The 21,853-nt window shown below is 38.2% G+C and overlaps 2 protein-coding genes across 3 annotated transcripts in view; both read left to right on the top strand.

The window, feature by feature from the left end:
• PLEKHH2 (pleckstrin homology, MyTH4 and FERM domain containing H2) overlaps nucleotides 1-2,169 on the top strand; it is a 111,269-nt gene extending 109,100 nt beyond the window's left edge. For both annotated transcript variants that reach the window (XM_023735512.1, XM_004369513.2), the window contains 2 exons: nucleotides 646-783; nucleotides 1,984-2,169. In XM_023735512.1, the coding sequence (XP_023591280.1) occupies nucleotides 646-783; nucleotides 1,984-2,169 (324 nt within the window). The remainder of the gene's footprint in view (nucleotides 1-645; nucleotides 784-1,983) is intronic.
• A 7,626-nt stretch (nucleotides 2,170-9,795) lies between these two features.
• The window catches only part of DYNC2LI1 (dynein cytoplasmic 2 light intermediate chain 1), a 54,666-nt gene continuing 42,608 nt past the window's right edge, over nucleotides 9,796-21,853 (top strand). The window contains exons 1-4 of the mRNA XM_004369512.2: nucleotides 9,796-9,882; nucleotides 12,009-12,126; nucleotides 19,313-19,347; nucleotides 21,370-21,439. Coding sequence (XP_004369569.1) covers nucleotides 9,875-9,882; nucleotides 12,009-12,126; nucleotides 19,313-19,347; nucleotides 21,370-21,439 — 231 coding nt within the window. The 5' untranslated portion in view covers nucleotides 9,796-9,874. The remainder of the gene's footprint in view (nucleotides 9,883-12,008; nucleotides 12,127-19,312; nucleotides 19,348-21,369; nucleotides 21,440-21,853) is intronic.

Below are 21,853 nucleotides of genomic sequence, written 5' to 3'. Positions count from 1 at the left end.
GTCATAGGGCAACATTTGTAGTAACTGTTAAATGAGAAACTATTTTGTTCTGTAAGCCTTCATCTTAAGTGAGAATAACAGCACAATTGGAAGAGCATAGTCAGTGTCAATGAACTGTGCATGTAGAAGTTTTTGAAATGGTGTATCTTTGGCTATGTGTATTTTCACCAAAAAAAAAAGGTCGAGAAGTTAGAGGGTTGACATGTTATGGGGTTGTTAACTAATGTCATAAAACAACATGTGTACTACTGTTTCATGAGAAACTATTTGTTCTGTAAACCTTCACCTGAAGTACAATAAAAAAATAATAATAATAAGATGAAAAATATTAACAGTGTTTTTTCCCTGGATGCTGGAATATAGGTGCTTTTATTTTCTTCCTGTATTTTTAAATTTTTCTGCAGTGGGTCAATTGTTTCAGAATCAAAAATGTATTTTAATTATAAAGGCAAATGATGCTTAAATAAAATTAGTACCACTACTGTCTGTTTTGGATCATAATAGATCTGATTTTAGAAAACAATTTTCTGTATTTACCATAATTAATTATTATTGATATTTTAATGGAGCTAGATATTATTAATCTTTTCTCATCTTTCTTGAAAGTAACTTATAACTTACATTTAGTTTTTCTTCTTTTTTAAGAGGCTAATAGTCAGCTATGTGTATAGGAGTCTAATGACCTTTGGAGGTTATCAAGATGATTTTATGGTAGTCATCAACAATATGCATTTGAAGGACAAACCAACGGAGAAATTACTTTTTGCAATGGCAAAACCCAAGGTGAGTGGAAGCATTTATGTCCACTTTGTTACATAGATTTTTTTATACTTTAACATTTATCGAGTAAAGGCTATGCTTCAAGTGGGGAAACAGACTTTACTTAGAATCGGGTAGTGCTTGATTCAAATTTTGGCTTACCTCATATTCCTTCTTTCCTGATCTAAAAAATGGTATGATACTACCTCCTTCTTATGGCTTCAGAATTAAATGAAGGACTTGACCTTGTATAGTACTTAGCCCAGTACACAGAGGTTAAGCAAATAGATGGTCATGGTGTAAGTTGTTGTCAGGTACTTTATACATATTATCTTATTTAGTTGGGGTCATTAACTTTATGGTTTCATTAGAGGAAAGAGCAAGGTTTTATCATTAAAACATTTGTTCCTTTACTATTTTTTATGAACTGCCTAGTTTTAATGAGTCTAAGTAAAAGCAATAAATAAAAGGGCTACATTGTAAGTAATTCCAATTTTAGTCAAAAGAATGAGAAATTGATTTTCCTAAAAACTTTAACTGTTTTATCATTGGCAACAAAAAGATGCTTCTTTAGAACCTGAAGATTTCTTTTTTTTAATGGCAGATATCTTTTTTAATTAAATCTATACTTAAGCAAGGGCAAAAAACCAACAACCCACTGCAGTCAGGTCGATTCGGACTCATAGTAACTATATAGGACAGAGTAGAACTGCCCCATAGGGTTTCCAAGGCTGTAAATCTGTACGGAAGTAGACTGCCACATCTTTCTCCCACAGAGCAGCTGCGGGGTTTGAACTGATGACTTTTCTTCCTGTATTTGAGCGCTTAACCACTGTGCCATCAGCCAATAAATCTAGAAGATGATGCCGCTCTCAGCACTTTATTTAGTTTAAATAGTTGAAATGATACACTGAATTTCTTAGTTCATGTATTCACAAATTTTAAGATAATTGATAGTTACACTACTATCATATTTTCTGATATTGCTACCAAATTTAATTATTTTTTGAGATTGACTCTTCCTGCTCGTTTAAGTAATAGAAAAATGTGTCAGTGCCTTGGTGGTTCTGGTCATGTAACTACTTTATTGTTTGATCTGGACAGAAGGGAGTTCTGGTATCATGGGTTCTTGCCAATGGAGACCACCATGGCCAACCCTTCTCTGTCTTTTGGAAGTGATGAGAACTTCTCAGGTGCATAACAAACCGGTTTTTCTTGTTTCAGATTCTTGAAATCACCCTTTTGATTGCCAGTTACATAAACAACTTCCATCAGCAAAAGGCAGCGCTTCACCACCTCTCTGCTCCACCCTCACTCTTGGCCCGGACCCGGGGACCCCAAGCCAGGGCGATGGGAAGCCAGCCCCTTCTGTCAAGCAGCAGACCGACCAAAGGCCCCACCTTACTCTGAAATCAAAAGAGCCTGAACAGTCATCTCCTGTCCTCTGTGCACTGGGTGTGTCAGCTTCAGAGAACTTCAGGTGCATTCTGGCAGTTTAGCACCCACACAACAGTCTGCCAAACTTGAAAAATAATACAAGTTACTCTCTCTTATTTATTCTCAAATATCCCGATGAATACTACTAGTGAAGCAAAAGCAGAATATTTGCCAATACACTGATTGTCTCTTAAATTAAATGTGTAAGAAATCGTCATTTTGTCCGTCTCTCTCACGCATTGTGCAATATAGCTTTTCTTTTCCTTTTTTAAATATTCTGGCAATCTTTAGAAAGGGAGATTCCAAAACTCTTATTTGGTAAACCGTTTGATTATTTGGAAATGTTCACTGCCAAAAAAGATTAAGCACTACAATTAAATGTGCCTGTAGTTAATGATTGGGTGTTTGGAAAAGAGTGGTGTACTCAGTGTAAGAAACAGCTGCAGGGTGCTGTTTAAGGGGTAGATTTTTAGAGTGAGTGCAGTTAACCTTCTGACTCTGTGAATCATTATGTGAGAAAACAGAAGTTAGGTAACTAGGCCCTCCTGTGTGGCATTAGAAAGTATACCTTCTCACCTTTTCGGATCCCTGGAGTGTGAAATTTAATATGAGAAAGCGACTCCTGACATTCTTGAGTCATCACCATAGTCAGAGGTTAATGGAAAATTGCCCACATTTTATTGCATTTGGAACTGGGTCATTTTGACCTTGCTTTGTTAAGTAACAATATCTTTGAAAACAAAGACAATCTTTAAAGTATTTCCCTTGCATACAGTCCCTTCTAATTATAGTTTGAAACAAATTACCAAAAATATTTTTAAAAGAAAAGAGAAAATAGTTTTTCCATCAAAGGGGGTAAAATTTTAGTTGAAAGAGTTTGAAAATGCGTTGCGTTCTTCTTGTTGTTAGGTGCCTTCGAGTCATAGCGACCCTACGTATGACAGAATGAAACACTGCCCGGTACTGTGCCATTCTCACAGTCGTTGCTGTGTTTGAGTCCACTGTTGCAGCCACTGTGTCAGTCCATGTTGTTGAGGGTCTTCCTCTCTTTCATTGACGCTCTACTTTATCAAGCATGATGTCTTTCTCCAGGGAGTGGTCCCTCCTGACATGTCCAAAGTACGTGAGACGAAGTCTTGCCGTCTTCACTTCTAAGGAGCATTCTGGCTGTACTTCTTCCAAGACAGATTTGTTCGTTCTTCTGGCAGTCCATGGTATATTCAGTATTCTTCCCCAACACCATAATTACTAGGTTATGTAATTGGTCAAGACATTTCAGTACATGTCAAAACAAAGTTATTAGTATTAATTCATAATAAAAATCAAACTGTGATAAGATATGAAAGTTATATTTTTTAAATGTTTAATTGTAATAGTAATCATGAGTATGCTTAATTTTATTTATGTATAGAATATTTGTATTTATTTTTTGAACATATATTTATCACTTTGTGTGTGGTATTTTTTTAACCAATTTTTAAACATATTAACTGTTGAATTAATTTGTTGGCAGAGCCTTCATATTTTCTTCTTTGCTGCTTTCTCCACATGGCAATGCACTGTTCTCACACTAAGCCTTTTTAAAGTGTCCTTTAAAATACTCCATTCCATGTTAGCATCCTTATAACGGTCAGAGGCAAGAATATATTTCTGCGGTAATACTTTATCGGTAATGACAAAAAGAAGGTCAAAAAAACCTCATAGAAACAGATTTCCATTGACTGCTTCCCCTAAGTTTTTTGAGTTACAACCATTCACTGAGTAAACCGATCAGTCCTTGAGTATAAACTGGTTGCCAGTTTGGGATGACTCTCAGGAGCCTTCTGGCTGGGATACAATAGAGTTCCCAAGTTCCCAGAAAAACCATTTAAGAATCATTAGCTGGTGAGCCAGAGGCTTGGCAGAGCTATTACATATGTTCGAGCACTTTATTCTCAGGCAGTAGTTCACTCTCTGTTAAGACCTCCAGAAACTTCTAATTTAAGCAAGTAGTGAAGCTTAGCTTAAATTGTAGTACCTTAGACTTAGCATTTATTTTTGATAGAGCAGAGAGAAAATATTTTGATAGAAAGAAATCAATTTTCTGTAACTGATGATGTGAAAATTTTATTTTCTGGCAAAGTACTTATATAGCCATTTAAAAAATTCAAAGTATGTTATTATGATTGGTTATAAGAGAGTAATGTTACACATTTAATTGTAATATTTGTCTCCTATCATTTTCTTCCCTTTCAATCATAATAAATGATTTACAAAAACCATTTTGAACATTATCTTTTGAATAATCTTCCAGAAATATCCAGTGTTTTCATTGTCAAAGCTGAGGTGTACTACTAGTGTAAATGATAGTTATTACCTCCTCTTCTTGCATTCATGCTTTGTCTTCAGTGTTGCTTTGTTTTATTCATATAAAAGGAAGCTGTTTTGGCAAATTGTAAGTTTAGTGCATACGTATGCACATAAGTACATATTATAATATATGAGTAGATATATTAATGGATGAAAATTTTGGTTTGCCAACAATTTTGTAAAAAGCTCCTTAAGGGAACTTATGTCATAAAGTGGATTGAATGGATTGTGTTTTAAAATTTTATTTTAAATGTTCTGAATTGGGGTGGGGGGGTACAGGATAAAGAAGTCCTTGAAGTTAGCTGCTACTGCCATAGCTTGGAACTAAATTTAACTCTCTATGTACAAGAGAAGTTAGTCACAACTTATAGAGTCTTTATTCCAATAATGTGTTTATTAGTTGGTTGCTTGAAAAATGTTTCTATGGAAAAAAATACATGGTGGTCAGGTTCCTAGGACAATACATTTAACTCATAATTGTACTAAAGTATAATCCTGAAGCACTAGCCACCACAGATAACCATAGTTCTCTAGAAAAACACTTTTTAAGTGTTCCTGGGATGCCAGCAACACCTTTCACCGATCCCCCATCCTCAGCGCCATGGGATTGGGGTTCCCTCAAGGCAGAGCCCTGGGATGGTTCCTGTGAAGGAGACGCTCCAGTATGGTGGGGACTGAGGATTTCTGGCTCATGCGGAAGTCTAATCTGTCATGTTTTGCCCCTATTATTCTTGCCCTAGAAGAAGAAAAGGCTTTTATTGCTACTGGAGCAACTTCTTTTTTTAAAATTTTTCTTCTTTTCTTTAAACGTCAAATTAAGGCAAAGTTCACACATAGATATTAGGGTGAAACAGGATTTCAGAGAGAGCCAGGCTCAGGATTTTCTTGGGCATTTACGTGGGAGGATCCTCCTGAAGAATTGGTTGGGCCTGAGGAGGAGGTTGGGTGAGATGAAATATACTTGCTCTATACTATCATTTTGTTTGTTGAAATTAATTTTACCTAAACTGAACATAGTCACAGTGATTCTTGAGACGTATTTATAATCAACATCAATCCAAAAATCCTCATGATATGCTTTATAATACCATTATTTTGGAGTCCAATAACAGTCAAGGAACAAAACGTTTCAATAGGAAAACATCTGTTAGCAAATAACTCCAAAACAGGACACATGTGTTCAACTGTTGTTGTTATTGCTGTGTGCCCTCAAGTTGATTCTGACTCATAGCAACCCTGTAGGACAGAGTAGAACTGCCCCATGGGGTTTCCTAGGCTGTAATCTTTACAGGAGCCGATTGCCAGGTCTTTCATGGAACCACTGGTGGGTTCAAACCGATGACTCTTCGGTTAGCAGCTGAGTACTTAACCATTGTGCCAGCAGGGCTCCAGATGTTCACTAGAGCACTTGACTACAGAGTACCTTCCAGCATTTTGCTAAAGTAATCTTCTAATAAATAGGTGGGGTGGAGGTTTTATGCCTTTCTGAAGGTGTTGCTAGGCTATTTGGGTGGCTTTATTGAACTCAGGTGACTCTGCTTTAGCAGTAACAGTGGCTTGAGAAGGCTTATTTTTTCTGTATATGTGGCTCTAATGAATCCCTGGGAAGAGTCCCTGAGAACTGAATGTTGGATAGCACCAGAGATGGCTGAGAAGTTATTAACTTCTGGAATTTCTAGAAATTACTACAGGCCTATCAAACTCCAGTCAGAATTGCCTTTTATGAGAGAAGAATTTATTGAAAATGAGTAATCTTAGAAATGTTTGAGGCAGATTCCCAGTAGCTTTTGAATTATGCACAGATAAGATTTCCCCCCCAGGGTTCTGGTGAATACCAGCAACACTAGTGTCGTGTCCCCATTGTTCTATTGAAACTTCTTTATGTAAGGCTACCATTGACTCCCTAACCGCCAGTGATCGACAGACTTTAAATGGCCCAACTGTGTACTGGATGGTATCTCAAACTCACCACGTCCAAACCAATTTGTTATGTTTTCCTTTAAACCTGGTTCTTCTCCTCTGTGTGCCTAACAATTGGTCCATAGGATCACCAACTCATCAGTTATCCAAGGGAGAGAACTTGACTTTTTTCCCTTTACCCAAGCCCTCACTTTCTACTTTCTTTTGTTGTGAATTCCAAAATTCAACTTAAACTAACTTAGACCAAAAGAAGAACATTTATTGCAGGGATACTAGGGTGTCTCATAATCCAAGGGGGAGTTGAACAATCAAGCCATAAGAATGTGGGGGACACAGCCGAGCCTGAGGGATAACAGGAACCATGAGACATGTGCCTGGACTTTCTCTTCATATCACTGTTTGTCAGCATCATATTCTCTTCTACAAAGTAGCTTCTTCATTTAGCAAAACATATGCTAATTTTCTCCTGAGGAGAAGTAGACTGGGTTGAATAGTGTCTCCCTAAAATTCATCTCCATCCAGAACCCGTGAATGTGACTTTCTTTGGAAATAGGGCCTTTCCAGATGTAATTAAGTTAAAGTGGGGCCATAGATTGGAGTTATGCTACCACAAAGCAAGGAACGCCAAAGATTACCAGCAATCACCAGAAGCTGGAAGAAGCAAGGAAAGATTCTTCCATAGAGGATTCAGAGGCAGCATAGCCCTGCCAACACCTTAATTTCAGACTTCCAGCTCCAGAACTGTGAGAGAATAAATTTCTCTTCATACACCCAGTTTATGGTAATTTGTTATGGCAGCCTTGGGAAATTAATGCAGGAAGTGACTTGCTTTTCCCAATTCTAATTTGAAAAATCCCAGGAAGAACCCTAATTAATCCATCTTATGTCCAGTACTCTGAACCACCTTAAACACAAGGCTTTAGGAGACTGCTTAAGTAAATTATGAAAAATCTATATAGTGGAATATTACACAACCATCAAAGCTAGATGTTTATGATTAGTTTTATGGGGAAATAATATGTTAACATCAGGGTATGAAAGTAACTTTACAGTTATAATCTCAACTCTAAGAAAAAAACGAGAATGAAATACACCAAAATTAATAGTTATTACTCCTGGGTATGCTTATTTTAGCCTCTTTTCATTTTTTTCTGCATACCACTTTTCATAAGCTTATGTAACTTTGAAAACAAGGGGAAAAAATGTGAAAACTCTGTCACTATTGTTAATAGCCTCCATGTGGTCTTCCAGGCACCAAAACATCCTCACACAGCTGTAAAAAATTAGCTCACTGACACTCAGGTCTAGTCACGGCACACCCCTGTTTAAAACTCATCTTTGTTTCTCATAATACTCAGGGTAAAAGCCAGACTTCGTGGTCCTCCATGGTGGCCCAATTTACCTGCTTTCCCATCTTAGCCCTACCAGGCACCTTACATGCCCCCAACCCCAAACTATTCAGTTCCCCAAATACACCCTTTACCCTTCTAGCAAGCAGCATAAAATTGCCTCTTCCTCCATCACTGCTGAAATCCTTGGTACTTCTTGGGGTGACCCAGTAGGAGAGCTCAAATCTTTGTATACTCTTGCCTTGAAAACAATTTTCATCTACCCAGGAAGGTCAGTTTCTTTGTCCAAGTATGAAGCTTTGGGAGGAATAAGGGAAGAAAAGAGAATTCACCTGCTCAATCAAATCAACTGAATCAACACTAGTGATCAGGGGCCAGCCAGATAACCTTCACCTCCCTTGTTACCAGGCTTCCTCCTTCAACTACCTATCCCAGTTGTCTAAACATTGCACTTTTAAAGAGCTAGTACTGAGCCTAGTACATAGCAAGCACTCAGAAAAAATGTTAGCTATCATGATTGTTATCAATATCAACAGGACTTCCTAACATGCAAAGGGTTTCCAAAGTTTCACAACTAAAATCATGATTCATTACAATCTGTCAATCAGTTTGTGAGCCTATAGGCTGTCTAGCCCCAGATATAGATGCTGACTCAGTGATATATGTATTGACCTCCCTGGCAATGCTTTCTTCGTTGAACAGGAACACTCCACTTCCATCTCTTCCTGTGTGCAGCTGTGATCTTCTCCTCTTTGTGACCCTGTCTCAAAAATGCACTTTAGGGGTTGGAAGGATTTTATTCCCAAAGGTTTTATCTGAGGTGAATGCCTCTTTACCAGCCATCTACCTCATTCCTGGCAATATGATCCTTGTGTTTCTTTGTTTAAAGCTGATGACCAGCAGGCTACCCCATGATAATAACAAGCACTGAGCCCTTATAATGTGTCAGGTACATACATAACTTATGTTTTACATGTACTTATCCCTTTTAAAACTCCCAATTTTCCTCCACTTTACAAAATCAGAAACTAAGTCTCAGAGAAGTTGAGTAGTTTATACAAAGTAGCAATGTGGCAGTTTACACAGTGTGGCTGAGCTAGAATGTGAATCTAGGTCCACCTTACTCCCAAGCCCGTTGGAACATTACACCGTAAAACTCAAGTCAAATGGCAGGAAGAGACTCTCCTTCAAATATTCAGGGCATCTTGGGGCTAGAGAGTCGGCTCTCTATTCAGCATTCAAGACAAATCAGACACTATCACTGTCATAAATATTTCAACAGCCATTCAGACATAATTAGTCACGTGTTCTCATGTAACTTTTGTGCCTTTCTGCAGTAGTTTATATTACGCGCCTGCATGGGTTATTATAATTAGATGTGTATGTCTTTCTTGAGGGCAGAGAGCTTGTCTTCTTCCTTACTCTCTGTAGCACAGTACCTTGCATATAGTAGTAACTCAAAGTTTGTTATTGATTTGAAGATTTCTGGAGATCTATGAAGAAATCATAAAGTTTGAACAAAAATAATCACCTTCATAAAGTAAATCAAGTATGTAGGAAATGCTCTTTCTTTATTAACATATTAATAAAGGAAGTGCCATCATATAAAACCTGCAGCAACTACACGTCTTATTGTCAGTTTTAAGATGTGAATATTCTTTGCCTCTAGTAAATTACTAGAAAACAGCTCAGAAGATTGTTTCACCCTCTACTCCCAAATCATTGCTATGGTGAGAGAAAAGTAACTAATGAGAGAGCAGAGACCTCTGGCACTCAGTAAAATATTTCTTGAATAAAACAACACTTCCAGTACAGAAACGATTGCTTAGGTCCCAGGTTTGTAACCACTTGTCACGTTGGCTTCTCACGGAGAGACTTGAAAAGGAACGCTGAGAACTACACTTCCCATGATGCCTTCCTCCGTGCGCAACCAAAGACGCGACGTCGTTCCCATGGCAACCCAGCGGCCCGCATTCCCGGGCCCACCTCGGAGGTCGATGATTGCTGCGTTCTAGGTTGGGCCCTACGCCGAGCCCGCTACCTCAGGGCCCAGAAACACGATGCCCAGGTACCCTCGCTTCCAGCCCTGCCTGCACCTGCCTTACGCTCTTCTCGAGACTCTCCCCACTTTCTCACCCCAGCCTGCGAGGGGCTGGGAGGGAGAAGCCACTGGGGGTATTTTGGGGAGGGGTAGCCCTCGCTGGACCTACAGATGGTAGGAGATCTGAGTCTGTCCCGCCTGCAACCCGGGTCTAGATGGTCAGAGGTCCGTAAGAACTACCTTTGAGCAAACAACTGTTCCCCAAGTAGAAAAGTAAAAGACTTCGAAAAATCAAGTTCATCTGTTCACTCATTTAAGCAAAGTTTCTTGAGGGCAAGGGATTGTGCTAGGAGCCGAGAATACAGTGGTGAACCGAGCACAAGGCAGCCTCCTCAGGGGCCTCCCCTGCTTGGTGCAGGGGAAACCGCGAAAGCTCTGTGGAAAGTATAAGGTCACGTTCAAAAGGAAAAAAGGATTTTGATGACTTTAACGTGGTTTTTGGTTAAAATACGTTTTAGCTCTTCAGTTGTCTGATGTCAACTTCATTACCTGTTCTCAAGATCATATCTCAGTCTTCTGAGGACAATTTTTATAAAGATGTCAGGGTGAGGGGTCACGAAGTGCATCACAAAGCGAAATAAAGCTGTTTTGCTCACTTTGTGATCAGCGTGTGTGAAAAATTGTCAGCTGCCCATCACAGCATAATTGGTTACAGTTATAAAGTATGGTTGTAGTTCTAAATTTCCACAGGTGGCTTGTCTGATTATAGCACCTCCTCTCCTCTGCTGAGTACTTAGAAAGCAGTTTTTTTTTTTTAAAAAAAAAAAAGATGGTGTGTAAATGAAGAGCAGACAGGCTCCCACTAAGGGCCGGGGGGCACACTTTAGAAATAAATGTATGATTTTAGTGCATACATTTGTTGTTAGCTGCCCTCAACTCCTGGCGAAGCCGTGGGGATTGAACCATTGTGTCTATAGGGTTTTCGGAAGTAGATCACCAGGCCTTTCTTCCTAGTCTGAGTCTGGAAGCTCCACTGAAACCTGTTCAGCATCATGACAGCACACAGCCTCCACTGACAGACAGGTGGTGGCTGCACACGAGGTGCATTGGCCACAAATAAACCCGTGTCTCCTGCCTGAAAGGAGACTTCTATTACTGAGCCAGACACCTGTTTTAGCCTTTTACAGCCACCTTCTTCATTCTCGGTTCTTGAATAATAATAATTGTAAGCAGTCAATAAGTTTTAGGTAATTGTATCCACCAGCCTTCAACTAAATGGATTATCATACTTTAACAATCATCACCACCCCATAAAGTTGGTGTTCTTTCTTTGTCAGCATGTTAGAGGTGAGTAAACAGAGCTGATCCTGGGGACTAGCCCAAAGCCTTGCATGTATAAAGTGCTCACTGAATAAAGGATCCAGGGAGTTAGGTCATTTGCCCCCAAGTTCCCATACCTAAATAGTAGTAGATTCAAACTAGAACCAGTCAGGTCTCTCATGTTTCTGTTTTTTGTTTTAGTTCAATACTCCATTTTTCACTTAGGATTTAATTTTAAAAAAATGAATGATATGATCCTATTTGTGTAAAATTATATATGTGTGTTAAAAAAAGGAATCTTCAAAATATTTAAGATTTTTGGTGTTTTTTGTCCCCTTCTTTATACTTTTATGAAAAAAGGAGGGACTCATGACCCCAAAATATAATTTAGTAAACAACAGCAACAAAAAATAAATGTTTCAAGGAACACGGATTGTTTGGTACACTGGTCTTACACATTCCTCATTTTCCTAGATGATTTAAGTGTTGGTGGTTTTCAAGTTGTACATTTCCAAAAGTCATTGTACCTCCATATTTGAGGTGCTATCTGAGGTGCTATCACATAGCTGTCAACCTATAAACCACAAAATAAGATAACCTGAAATCCTGGTGATAGAAGCTCTGCTTATCATTCTCAGCATTCTTTGATAAACCAGTATAAAAAAAAAAAATCACAAGATGACTAATCTTCAGCTATAGCAAGTTATTGTCCCTTAGAAAAATAATGTTGATTTGTTTTATAAATTTGTCTGAAAACTTCTCTGAGCATGAAACAAATATTTGTGAGGATCCTTTTTCTTTCTCTGAATTTTGTTTTTCTGTCTCTCGTATAGTGAAACACTCTGGGAAATTGCCAAAGCTGAAGTGGAAAAAAGAGGAAGTATGGGTAATGAAGGTGATGGAGTTGAAATTGGAGAAAGATCTGTTTTCTTCATTGGCAGTAAAAACGGGGTAATGCCTTTTTCCTACTTTTTTTTTTTTAGTATTGTGATGATTTAACCAGTGGTAAAGTTTATTTTAATACTTTTCTAAAAATTTGGGTACTTCAGCTCTTAACCAGATGACCAGTCTCTGACCTGCCAATGTAGGAGCTGGAGGTGGCCTGTCTGAGGGTGCCCTGTGGAAGGGGTGAGTGGGGACTGACATTCAGCCTGAGCTCTTTTTACCAAGTGCCGCCCTGACGTGGACCACAGCAGCCTGGAGGAAGGGGCACTTATTTCTTGTTTGACTGACCAGAGGAGTCACCTTTTCCCGATTTGCATAAAGGCAGCTAATCTGATGGTCATATTTATAGTTTCACTTGTACAACTGAAAAAAAGGTATATGGATAATAAAAACCTGAAGCATGTAGGATATGATACATTTATCTTAACTATAGTCACAGAAACTGAAGGAACATTGGAGATGCTCTAGTTTTCTACAACAGGGATTCTTAACCAAAGTCTGTGGAGACACTTCTTGGGGTCAGTTAACTCCCTAGAAATATATGCCTTTTTTATGGGAAATTAGATTCTCACAGGGTTCCAACACATCCCAAAAGGCTAAGGACTACTGCTTTACAATACTTCCAAACAGTGATGGTATAGTCAGATTTGAATATCTCCAGCAATGGGAGAGTTCTCTTCCACAGGACGGTCTGTTTTGATTTTTGTTAATTCGTAGTTACTAGACAATCTCAGTCTGTCATAATCAATAGAAGCAAACATGGTTTTAAAAACCTCCATGTTGCTCTACGTTGCTTTTTTCCAAGTTGTAGTCCACTTGGGGCTTTCACCATCTGACAGTGTTTTGTCATACTCTGCATTCCATCCTGAGATGTCCTGACCTAGATTTTTTTTTTTTTTTAATTTACATACATTAAGATTCAGTCTTTGTGCTGTAAAGTTCTATGGGTCTTGACAAATGCATAGAGTCATGAACCCACCATTACCGTATCATACATTATAGTTTTACCACGCTTTCTTGTGCTTCCCTTATTCAGCCACCTCCCCTCTCTCCTCAGCCTCTGGCAACTACTGATCTTTTCACTTTTTCTCTAGTTTTACCGTTTCCAGAATGTCCTATAGTTGGAATCATACAGTATGTAGCCTTTTCAAACTGGCTTCTTTCACTTAGCAATATGCGTTTAAGATTCATCCATGTCTTTTCGTGGCTTCATTGCTCCTCTCTGTTTTATCGCTGAATCAAAGTCCACTGTATGGATGTACCACGGTTGGCTTACTGATTTTCTGTTGAAGAATATCTTGGTTGCTTCCAGCTTTTGGTGATCATGAATAAAGCTGCACCAAATTTGTGTGCAGGTTGTTGTGTGGACGTACCTTTTCAAATCAGCTGAGTAAATTAGTATGAGCACAATTGCTAGATCATATGATAAGCCTGGCTTTAGCTTTGTAAGAAACTGCCAGACTGTCTTTCAAAGTGGCTGTACCGTTTCTTTCTTCCTGTCAGCAATGTATGGGAGTTCCTGTTGCTCCACATCCTCACCAGTAATTAATATCGTCAGTTTTTTTTTTTTTTTTTTTTGGATTTTAGGCATTCTGATAGGTGTGTAGTAGTATCTTATTATTGTTTTCATTTTCATTTCTGTAATGACATATGAAGGAGCCCTGGTGGTGCAATGGTTAAGTGCTAGGTTGCTAACCAAAAAGTTGGCAGTTCAAACCCACCAGCTGTTCCAAGAGAGAAAAGACCTGGCAATCGGCTCCCATAAAGATTATAGCCTAGTAAACCCTATAGGGCAGTTCTGCTCTGTTATATGGGGTCGCTGTGAGTTGGAATCAACTTGACGGAACACAGCAACAACTACGACATATGAGTCCCTGGGTGGCACAAACGCTTGAACACTCAACTGCTAACTGAAAAGTTGCTGGTTCCAACCCACCTAGAGTGCCTCAGGAGACAGGCCTGGCAATCTGCTTCTGAAAGGTCACAGCCTTCAGAACCCTGTGGAGCAGTTCTGCTTTGCACACACGGGATTGCCATCAGTTGGAATCAACTTGAGAGCAACTAACAAGAACAGTGACACGTGATGTTGAGCATCTTTTCATGTGCTTATTTGCCATCTCTATGTCTTCTTTGGTGAGGTCTCTGCTTAGATTTTTTGCCCACTTTATAATTAGATTGTTTGTTTTCTTATTTCTGAGGGTTTTTTTTTTTTAGTGAAAATACAGACAGCAGATCATACACCCATTCAGCAATATCTACATTTACAGTTCACTGGCATAAGTTACATTCTTTACCTTGTGTCACTATTCTGTCTCTCCCCATATTATTTCACCAGCATTGACAGACTTGCTGCTCCATAAACTACTCGTCTATGCTTTAGAGTTACTAATGTCGATTTCATCTCATAGAGATAATTCTTTAAAAGAACACAATGCTCAAGGCAAACCTTCTTTACTAATTCAGCTAAACTGTTGTTTAGTTTGAAGATGACTTCAAGGGATAGTTTTAATTAAAGGTTAAAAAATTTTCTTAGGGCAGCAGATTTGGGGATTCCTCCAGCCTCAATGGGTCCAGTAAGTCTGGGTTCTGTAATAAATTTTAAATTCTGGTCCACATTTTGCCCCTTTTGATCAGGATTCATCTCGTGAGTCCTTGATCAAAATGCTCAGTTCTTCCAGTCTCACAGCAAAGGAGGCAGTACATGGAGACAACTAGACGTGCAGTCCAGTTCCTTCTCCAACTCCTGGGTCTCCTTCTTCCTCTCCTGCTCCAGGCAAATAGAGACCAATTGTTGTATGATGGATGGCCACTTGCAAGCTTTTAAAACCCCAGGCACTACTCACCGAGCTGGGACGTAGAACAGAAACTGTGAAAGCAGTGTTAGTTAGAAGATACTGATCTAGGAAAAATTATGATAATAAATAAAATTTTAAAAAGTATTTTAACTTTGGTTTTTGGTTTTATAATTTGAAAATATTCAGGTATTCTACCTTAATTGATTATAAAAACCAGGAACCATTTAAAAATCTAACACGTCAATATATTAACAGTATTCATATTTTAGATTCATTTACTTCACTTTTAGGAGTCTCATCTAAGGAAGAACTGTGTGCCAGTGGTGACTATCAAAAGGTTATCGATTGTGGAAAATGTTGGGAAAAAATAGCAGCATTTCCATTGGACTACTGATTGGTAGGAAGAGAGCTCCCTTCATCCCCCGCTGTAAATTCCTGTTTTATTTAGCCAAGGATACAGAAGTGTTTTGGAAATGACCACACAAAGTGGGACAGATGCATCATGTCTTTTTGCAGCTTTTCTTGGCCCACAAAGTTCCTACCAGGGAGGCAGAACTGCTTGTGACACTGTCTGAAAAAAGGTTGAGGCTTGCCAGATCCCAGATGCTGAAATCCATGCAGCATCATAGCTCGTTTCTGTTTGGGGTTCATATACTGTTCAATTTCTGTGCTTCATGCTTCCACTTATGAACATGTTGTTGTATGCAAGGCTTTTAGCAACTAAGATCAACAAGGCTTCATCTTCCCAGGCAGTCAGTACCCAGGCATCCTGAGCAGCCCTCTGTGTCCTCCTGTCAGGCAGTGTCCCAGAACGCCCTCCACGCACAACTGAACACCCACCGTTGTGGAAATGTTACATGCAAATTTGAGATTATATTTATTGGAGGAATTATACAACTGTAAAAGAGTTTTTAGTAATAAAGGAAATTTTTATAGTGTTTGGAGCCCTGGTGGTATAGTGATTAAGAGCTTAGCTGCCAACCAAAAGGTCAGCAGTTTGAATCCACCTACTGCTCCTTGGAAACCATATGGGGCAGTTCTACTCTGACCTGTAGGGTCACTATGAGTTGGAATTGACTCGACGGCAATGGATTTGGGGTTTTTTTGGTCATGTAATGTTTATTGAAAAAAAACAGGTCATCGATATTTATATACAGTATGGTCACAGCTATGTAAAAATGCAAAGACAAAAACTAGAAGGAAATATGAATAGTAAAAATTTCATCAGTGTGCTGTTATTTTGATTTTCATTTTCTGTATTTTCCAAATTTTTCATATTGGCCTACTTTATAATTTTATCTGCATTTAGTTTTTAAAAATGAAATTGTCATAGGAAATTTTAACCCATCTACAGTAAATAAACATTTTATTTCATGAGTTTACTATTGTGAGGAGAGTGATTTTGCATCAGGTATAGTATTTTAAAGGAGCCCTGGTGGCACAGTGGTTAAGCGTTTGGCTGCTAACTGAAAGGTCGACAGTTTGAACCCACCAGCCGCACTGCATGAGAAAGATGTGGCAGTCAGCAGTTCGAATCCACCTGCTGCTCCTTGGAAACCCTATGGAGCAGTTCTACTCTGTCGTATAGGGTCGCTATGAGATGAAATTGACTCGACGATTAGTGTTTTTAACACCTTCCTACTTCTATCTTACTGCCGTGTACGCACATGAATTTATATGAATGAGTAAATATCCAGTACTAGTCTTATGGTACAGTTAAATTCCTATTACAGAGAATATCCTGTGTAAAGAAGCTACTTCCATGTGCTTGAAGATGGCTTATAATAAGAGTACTGTTCTGATCTAATTACTGAATCCAGCATAGACTCACACACAAAAGGCTCCAACTAGCATTCTCTGCTAATCACTCTCTGTAACATGGTTGGTCTTCACTTTTTTGTAGTTTTGACAACCTGTTGTTTTGTTTTTACAAAACCATCCTTCTTCTTGATAGATATGTGGTGTATACAAGCTGTTTTTTGTTTATTTTCATTAATTAAAACTAATTTTGTTTTTGAGGATTTGGAGTCTCCCTTGAGATATCTAGAACTTTTGAGGGTATTATCCTTTGAAAAATATCTGATTCTGACCTTTATGGAGAACATTTGTTTTTTAATGTATTCTGAAAGATAAAGAGAAGTGAGCAATGAATGCTTCTGTCGTCAAACAGTAACCATCTTTCTCCAAATAAACCAACTATCTTTCTGCCTTCTCTTTCTCCTTCCCAATCTTCTCTTCTTCTGTGCAGTAAACATTTATTGAATATCTCTTACGTGGTAGGCATCCAGCTAGACACTGGGGAAACACTGGTTAAAGACATTCTCCACGTAAAGGAACTTAGGTGCTAGTACATGTATAGGTGTACTTAGGTGCTAGCAATAAAAATACCATGATAAAAATGCTACGATGGAAAACAGGAAGGACACCTAACTCAGCCCAAGAGATTGAGAAACTGGCAAGTCTCTTTAAGAGAGAGTGACGCCTAAGGCTTGAAGAGCCAGAGGTAAGCAAAGAGAAGTAGCTCAGATGAAGAGGTCTAGTGAGTATTCTAAGGAGATAATAAGAAAATGTATGAAATAGTACTTTAACCATTCCTACATTTTATCTTACTGCCATGTGGGCACATGAATTTAAATGAATGAGTAAATATCCAGTAGTAGTTTATGAATATGCCTAGTAAAGAATAAGTTACTGGCAACAGATGAAGGAGAGACTGTACTAGACAAATGTAATAGAATTGCCAGGCAGTGTTAACTGCTGTTTTGATGATGGGGATTTAGAAGTTAGATGACACCAGTCTGCCCAGTCTGTATAATTTTTCTCCACCAGCACTCACTTGCATGGGTGAAGGCATGGAGGAGAAAGGTGATTGAGTTTATCTGGGATCGGGTTTTGCTAGGCTGGTGTGATGCAAAGAGAGAAAGCCTAGGGGGCGGATACTTGCAAGGCATGGTTATAGTGATAAACCATGGACTCTAAGATGGAAAAGATGAGAAGTGAAGGTGGGAGGGGCTCACTGAGAAGGAGAAAGTTTTGGGGTTCAATAGATTTTTGAGGCCTCTCATTAAGGCCAAAGAGTTATTACTGTGATGATTCCTAGAGAAATGATTGGAGAAACTATTTTTAAGTTGAAAACAAGTTCATTATATGTATAAACCAGTTGCCATCATGTTGATTCTGACTCACAGTGTTCCCCCTTGTGTCAGAGTAAAACTGTGCTCCATAGGATTTTTAGTGTCTGGTTTTTTGGAACTAGATCACCAGGCCTTTCTTTTGAGGCACCTCTGAGTGGACTCAAACCACCAACCTTTCAGTTAGCTGTTGAATGTGTTAATCATTTGCACCACCTAGGGACTCCCTATATATATTGTATAACCTACCTTTTCCCATCCACTGTATAGATTAGCATAATTAATTTAGCCAATCCCCTATTTGGATATTTAGTTTATTTCTAGTTTTTCACTTTTATATAACACCAATAAACATCCTTCGGTACACATTTTTGCTACTATTCCAGTTATGTCTTTATATTTCTCATTACAAAATAGTCATTCCATTTGACCATATTCCAGATAATCTGGAGTAATTTATTTATTATTGTCTCTCTCTCACTCATGCTCTTTCTCTTTTTTTTGGTAAAAATTATGGTTGTAGTAAAATGATCCATTTTTCCAGACTGTTTTCCTTGGAGCCCAAAGGCTTTCTCCTGTAGTTTTCTCTGCTGCTCCTCTTTTTGTGTTTTCTTTTAAGAGTTCATTCGTTTAAAAAAATAGAGTTTTACTATAAAAAAAGAGAGAGAGATTCAAACCACTGAGCCAGTCCCTTGCCTATAATATAAGTTTCTGGTTAGTGGCAGAGATGGGGCCTGAACCTCTATTTCTTGACTCCTAAAAAAAAAGAAACTTGGAATAAGTACATCGTATAGAATTGAAACAAACAAAAAGTATTTGAATGGCTTACTTTGAACATATTTACAGCTTGTCCTCTATTTGTATGTTATCTTTTTTTCTTTATTTCCACTTCAATAATTGGAATGAAAACATTTTTGAAGACACTAATCATGAGCTTAACCAGTAATTAGCACTGATGAGTGGAGAGAAAATTTCAGACAGCTGCCAAGTTGACCACTAAAGTGAGGTACGATTTGCTAGTATTTGTCAGCTGTGGGACTTTGTAATTATAATAATAGCAGTGTAGTTACACCATGATGGAAAGTTGACAGTTAACTTTTTCCACTTATCAGACTGCAGAACAATTCTGAAAGTTCCAGCTTCTTGTTTCCAGATAATTTATCACTGAAGTGATTAAAAAACGTTTTGGGGCCCCACTTATGAACAATAATAAAATTTTACATATGGACGACATTAATGCAGTACTCTTTCTTTTTAAATTTCTAGGGAAAGACTACTATTATTCTACGGTGTCTTGACAGGTAAGTGTTATATTAACCTGTAGACTGCATTTTTACTTATTCCAGTTATGTAAGGCAAGTTTGATTCTAAAAGACATATGGAAGGAGAATACTTTGAGACTCAAGTAAATTCTTAGTGAATCCTTAGTATAGCCTTTAAAAGCTCCTTTAAAGATACAGCCAACAACAAGCCAAAAACATGAGTTCGGCTGCTAACCAAAATGTTGGCAGTTCGAGTCCACCCGCTACTCCTAGGAAACCCAATGGGGCAGTTCTACCCTGTCCTGTAGGGTTGCTATGAGTTGGAACCGACTCCACGGCAACAGGTTTGGTTTGGTTAGGGTTCCCTATTTGGAGGAGAAATGTTACCATAACTATCCACCCTATGTCCTTCTTTTTGACTATGCCACTGTACTATTTAAACTGTTTTTTTTCTAGATACTCTCTAAGTGAACATTATCATCTTTAAATTGCTCATGGATATATTTTTTAAGTTAATACTCGAACTGTAAATTGTACCATTTTTTTAATAAGACTTCTTAACCTTCTATATCGTAGAAGCATGCCATCAGATGAAGATTTAGGATTATGATCAGTAGATGTTGCAGGAAGTTGGTCAGGAAAGTCTTCAACCAATTTCGGAAGATTTTTCTCTGTTCTCTTCATTCCAATGCATTTCTTTTTTCTTCTCCAGAAGCATTACAAGAGATGGAATTTGTTCTCATGGTCATGTTAAAGAAACATCATTCATTTGAAAAATATTATTAAAGAATTTAAATAGTATAATCCTAACCAAACACCCAACCCGTTGAGTCAATTTCAACTCATAGCGACCCTATAGAACAGAGTAGAACTGCGCCATAGGGTTTCCAAGGAGCTGCTGGTAGATTCGAACGGCCCACCTTTTGGTTAGCAGCCGTAGCTCTTAACCACTCTGCCACCAGGGTTCCAATATAAGACTAGATTTGTTAATTCCCATTACCAACAAAATTGATTCCTAGAAAGAAGAACCATCCACAGTGACACCTGGATTATCTTTCCATTTCCAGGAATCATGGCTCTCTTTAGACCCACATTGAGATATGTTTCCTGCTACAAATAAGTCGTCTAAGTGGGAGGCTGATCTACAAAATACTGTTGTTGAACGGAAAATTCTTAATTTCAATTTCTTGATAGTCTTCAGAAAAAGGGCAATTCTCCAAATTGTTGATTAAAAATTGGTTCTCATAAAATTTGTCTTAAAAGCAGCATTTTGTTTGATAAAAGAAAATTTTCTTTCATGATATACAACCAAATATTTTATATCTACATATATATGCATAGAGATAAAAGCAGGGGTGATGTTCAAAATATTTAAGAAACATAAATTTATAATTCAAAAATTTAAAAATATTTTTGTCCCGATTTAAATATATATATATATACACACACACACACACCATAAAACTGCTTTCCAAGCAATATAAGCTATAGTATAAATAATTCATCAAATCATTTAAATATTTTCCAAATCATCGTTGATTTTTCGGACTTGATGTAATTTGTTTACAACCCTCGTGAGCTAAGTGATACCCGTGTTTAAGCCATAATTTAAGATAAGGAACTGCATTAGAAGTCTTCCGTTAATGTCCCCTTTAAACTGATAGTCATTAGGTTCCCAGCTCCCTACTTCAAGGCCGAGCATAAACCTGATGTCAGTGCTTCCCAGCTGGCCTGGACCCAGGGAGCCTGCGCCCACACAGCTGTCAGCACTGCCAGCCCCATAGCCTGCTCCACTCGCCCCACCGGTGCCTCACACACGTGCCCTTGTTCACCTCTGCAGCAGTCACTAAAATCTAACGAGATGGTTTTTCGTTAGAATAGTTTGAAGGCGTATGTGTATATATGTAACATTTTTATCATTTTTATGTTAATTGCTGTTACACAGATTAACATCTTTACTGTTAAAGTGTCTATGAGGAAGCAAAAATTAATCTGATAGGGTGATAGCATAAGAAACTAATACCACCCACGAAGGTAATACTGTCTTTCTTTGTTGTATAGGGATGAGCCACCAAAACCAACCTTAGCTTTGGAATATACATATGGAAGAAGAGCAAAAGGGCACAACACAGTGAGTGTCGTTTTAAGTGATGTTGCTTTGCCCATAGACAGTGAAGCAATGACGCTGACTTTGTTTTACATTTTCCTTCTTGTCTACAGTCCATAAACATAGCCAGTGGTACACTTCATACTGTTAAACTTCAAATGCAATTCAGCAGCTATGAAGCCAACCCAAACTGAAAATATTTTAGCACTCCCATTTATTGTGCCTTGGAATGCTGGAATAAGAATCCTTTGTAACTTTTAAATTTTATTTCTTTGGTGCATTATGTTAATTGTATTAATGTGACTTTTTCCTCCTTCAAATTAGAATAATACTGTGAGTTACCTTCCGTCTCCCAAAAAATCTGCTTAAAATATGGGTTTGAACTATTGAATATTTATGAAAATATACTGCTCAAAATCTAAATTATTAGCATTTTTA

Source organism: Trichechus manatus, unplaced genomic scaffold, assembly GCF_000243295.1.
Source record: "Trichechus manatus latirostris isolate Lorelei unplaced genomic scaffold, TriManLat1.0 scaffold00005, whole genome shotgun sequence".
Lineage (NCBI taxonomy): Eukaryota > Metazoa > Chordata > Mammalia > Sirenia > Trichechidae > Trichechus > Trichechus manatus.
The sequence above is the reverse complement of the archived record's forward strand: the minus strand, read 5'-3'. Positions and strand labels throughout refer to the sequence as shown.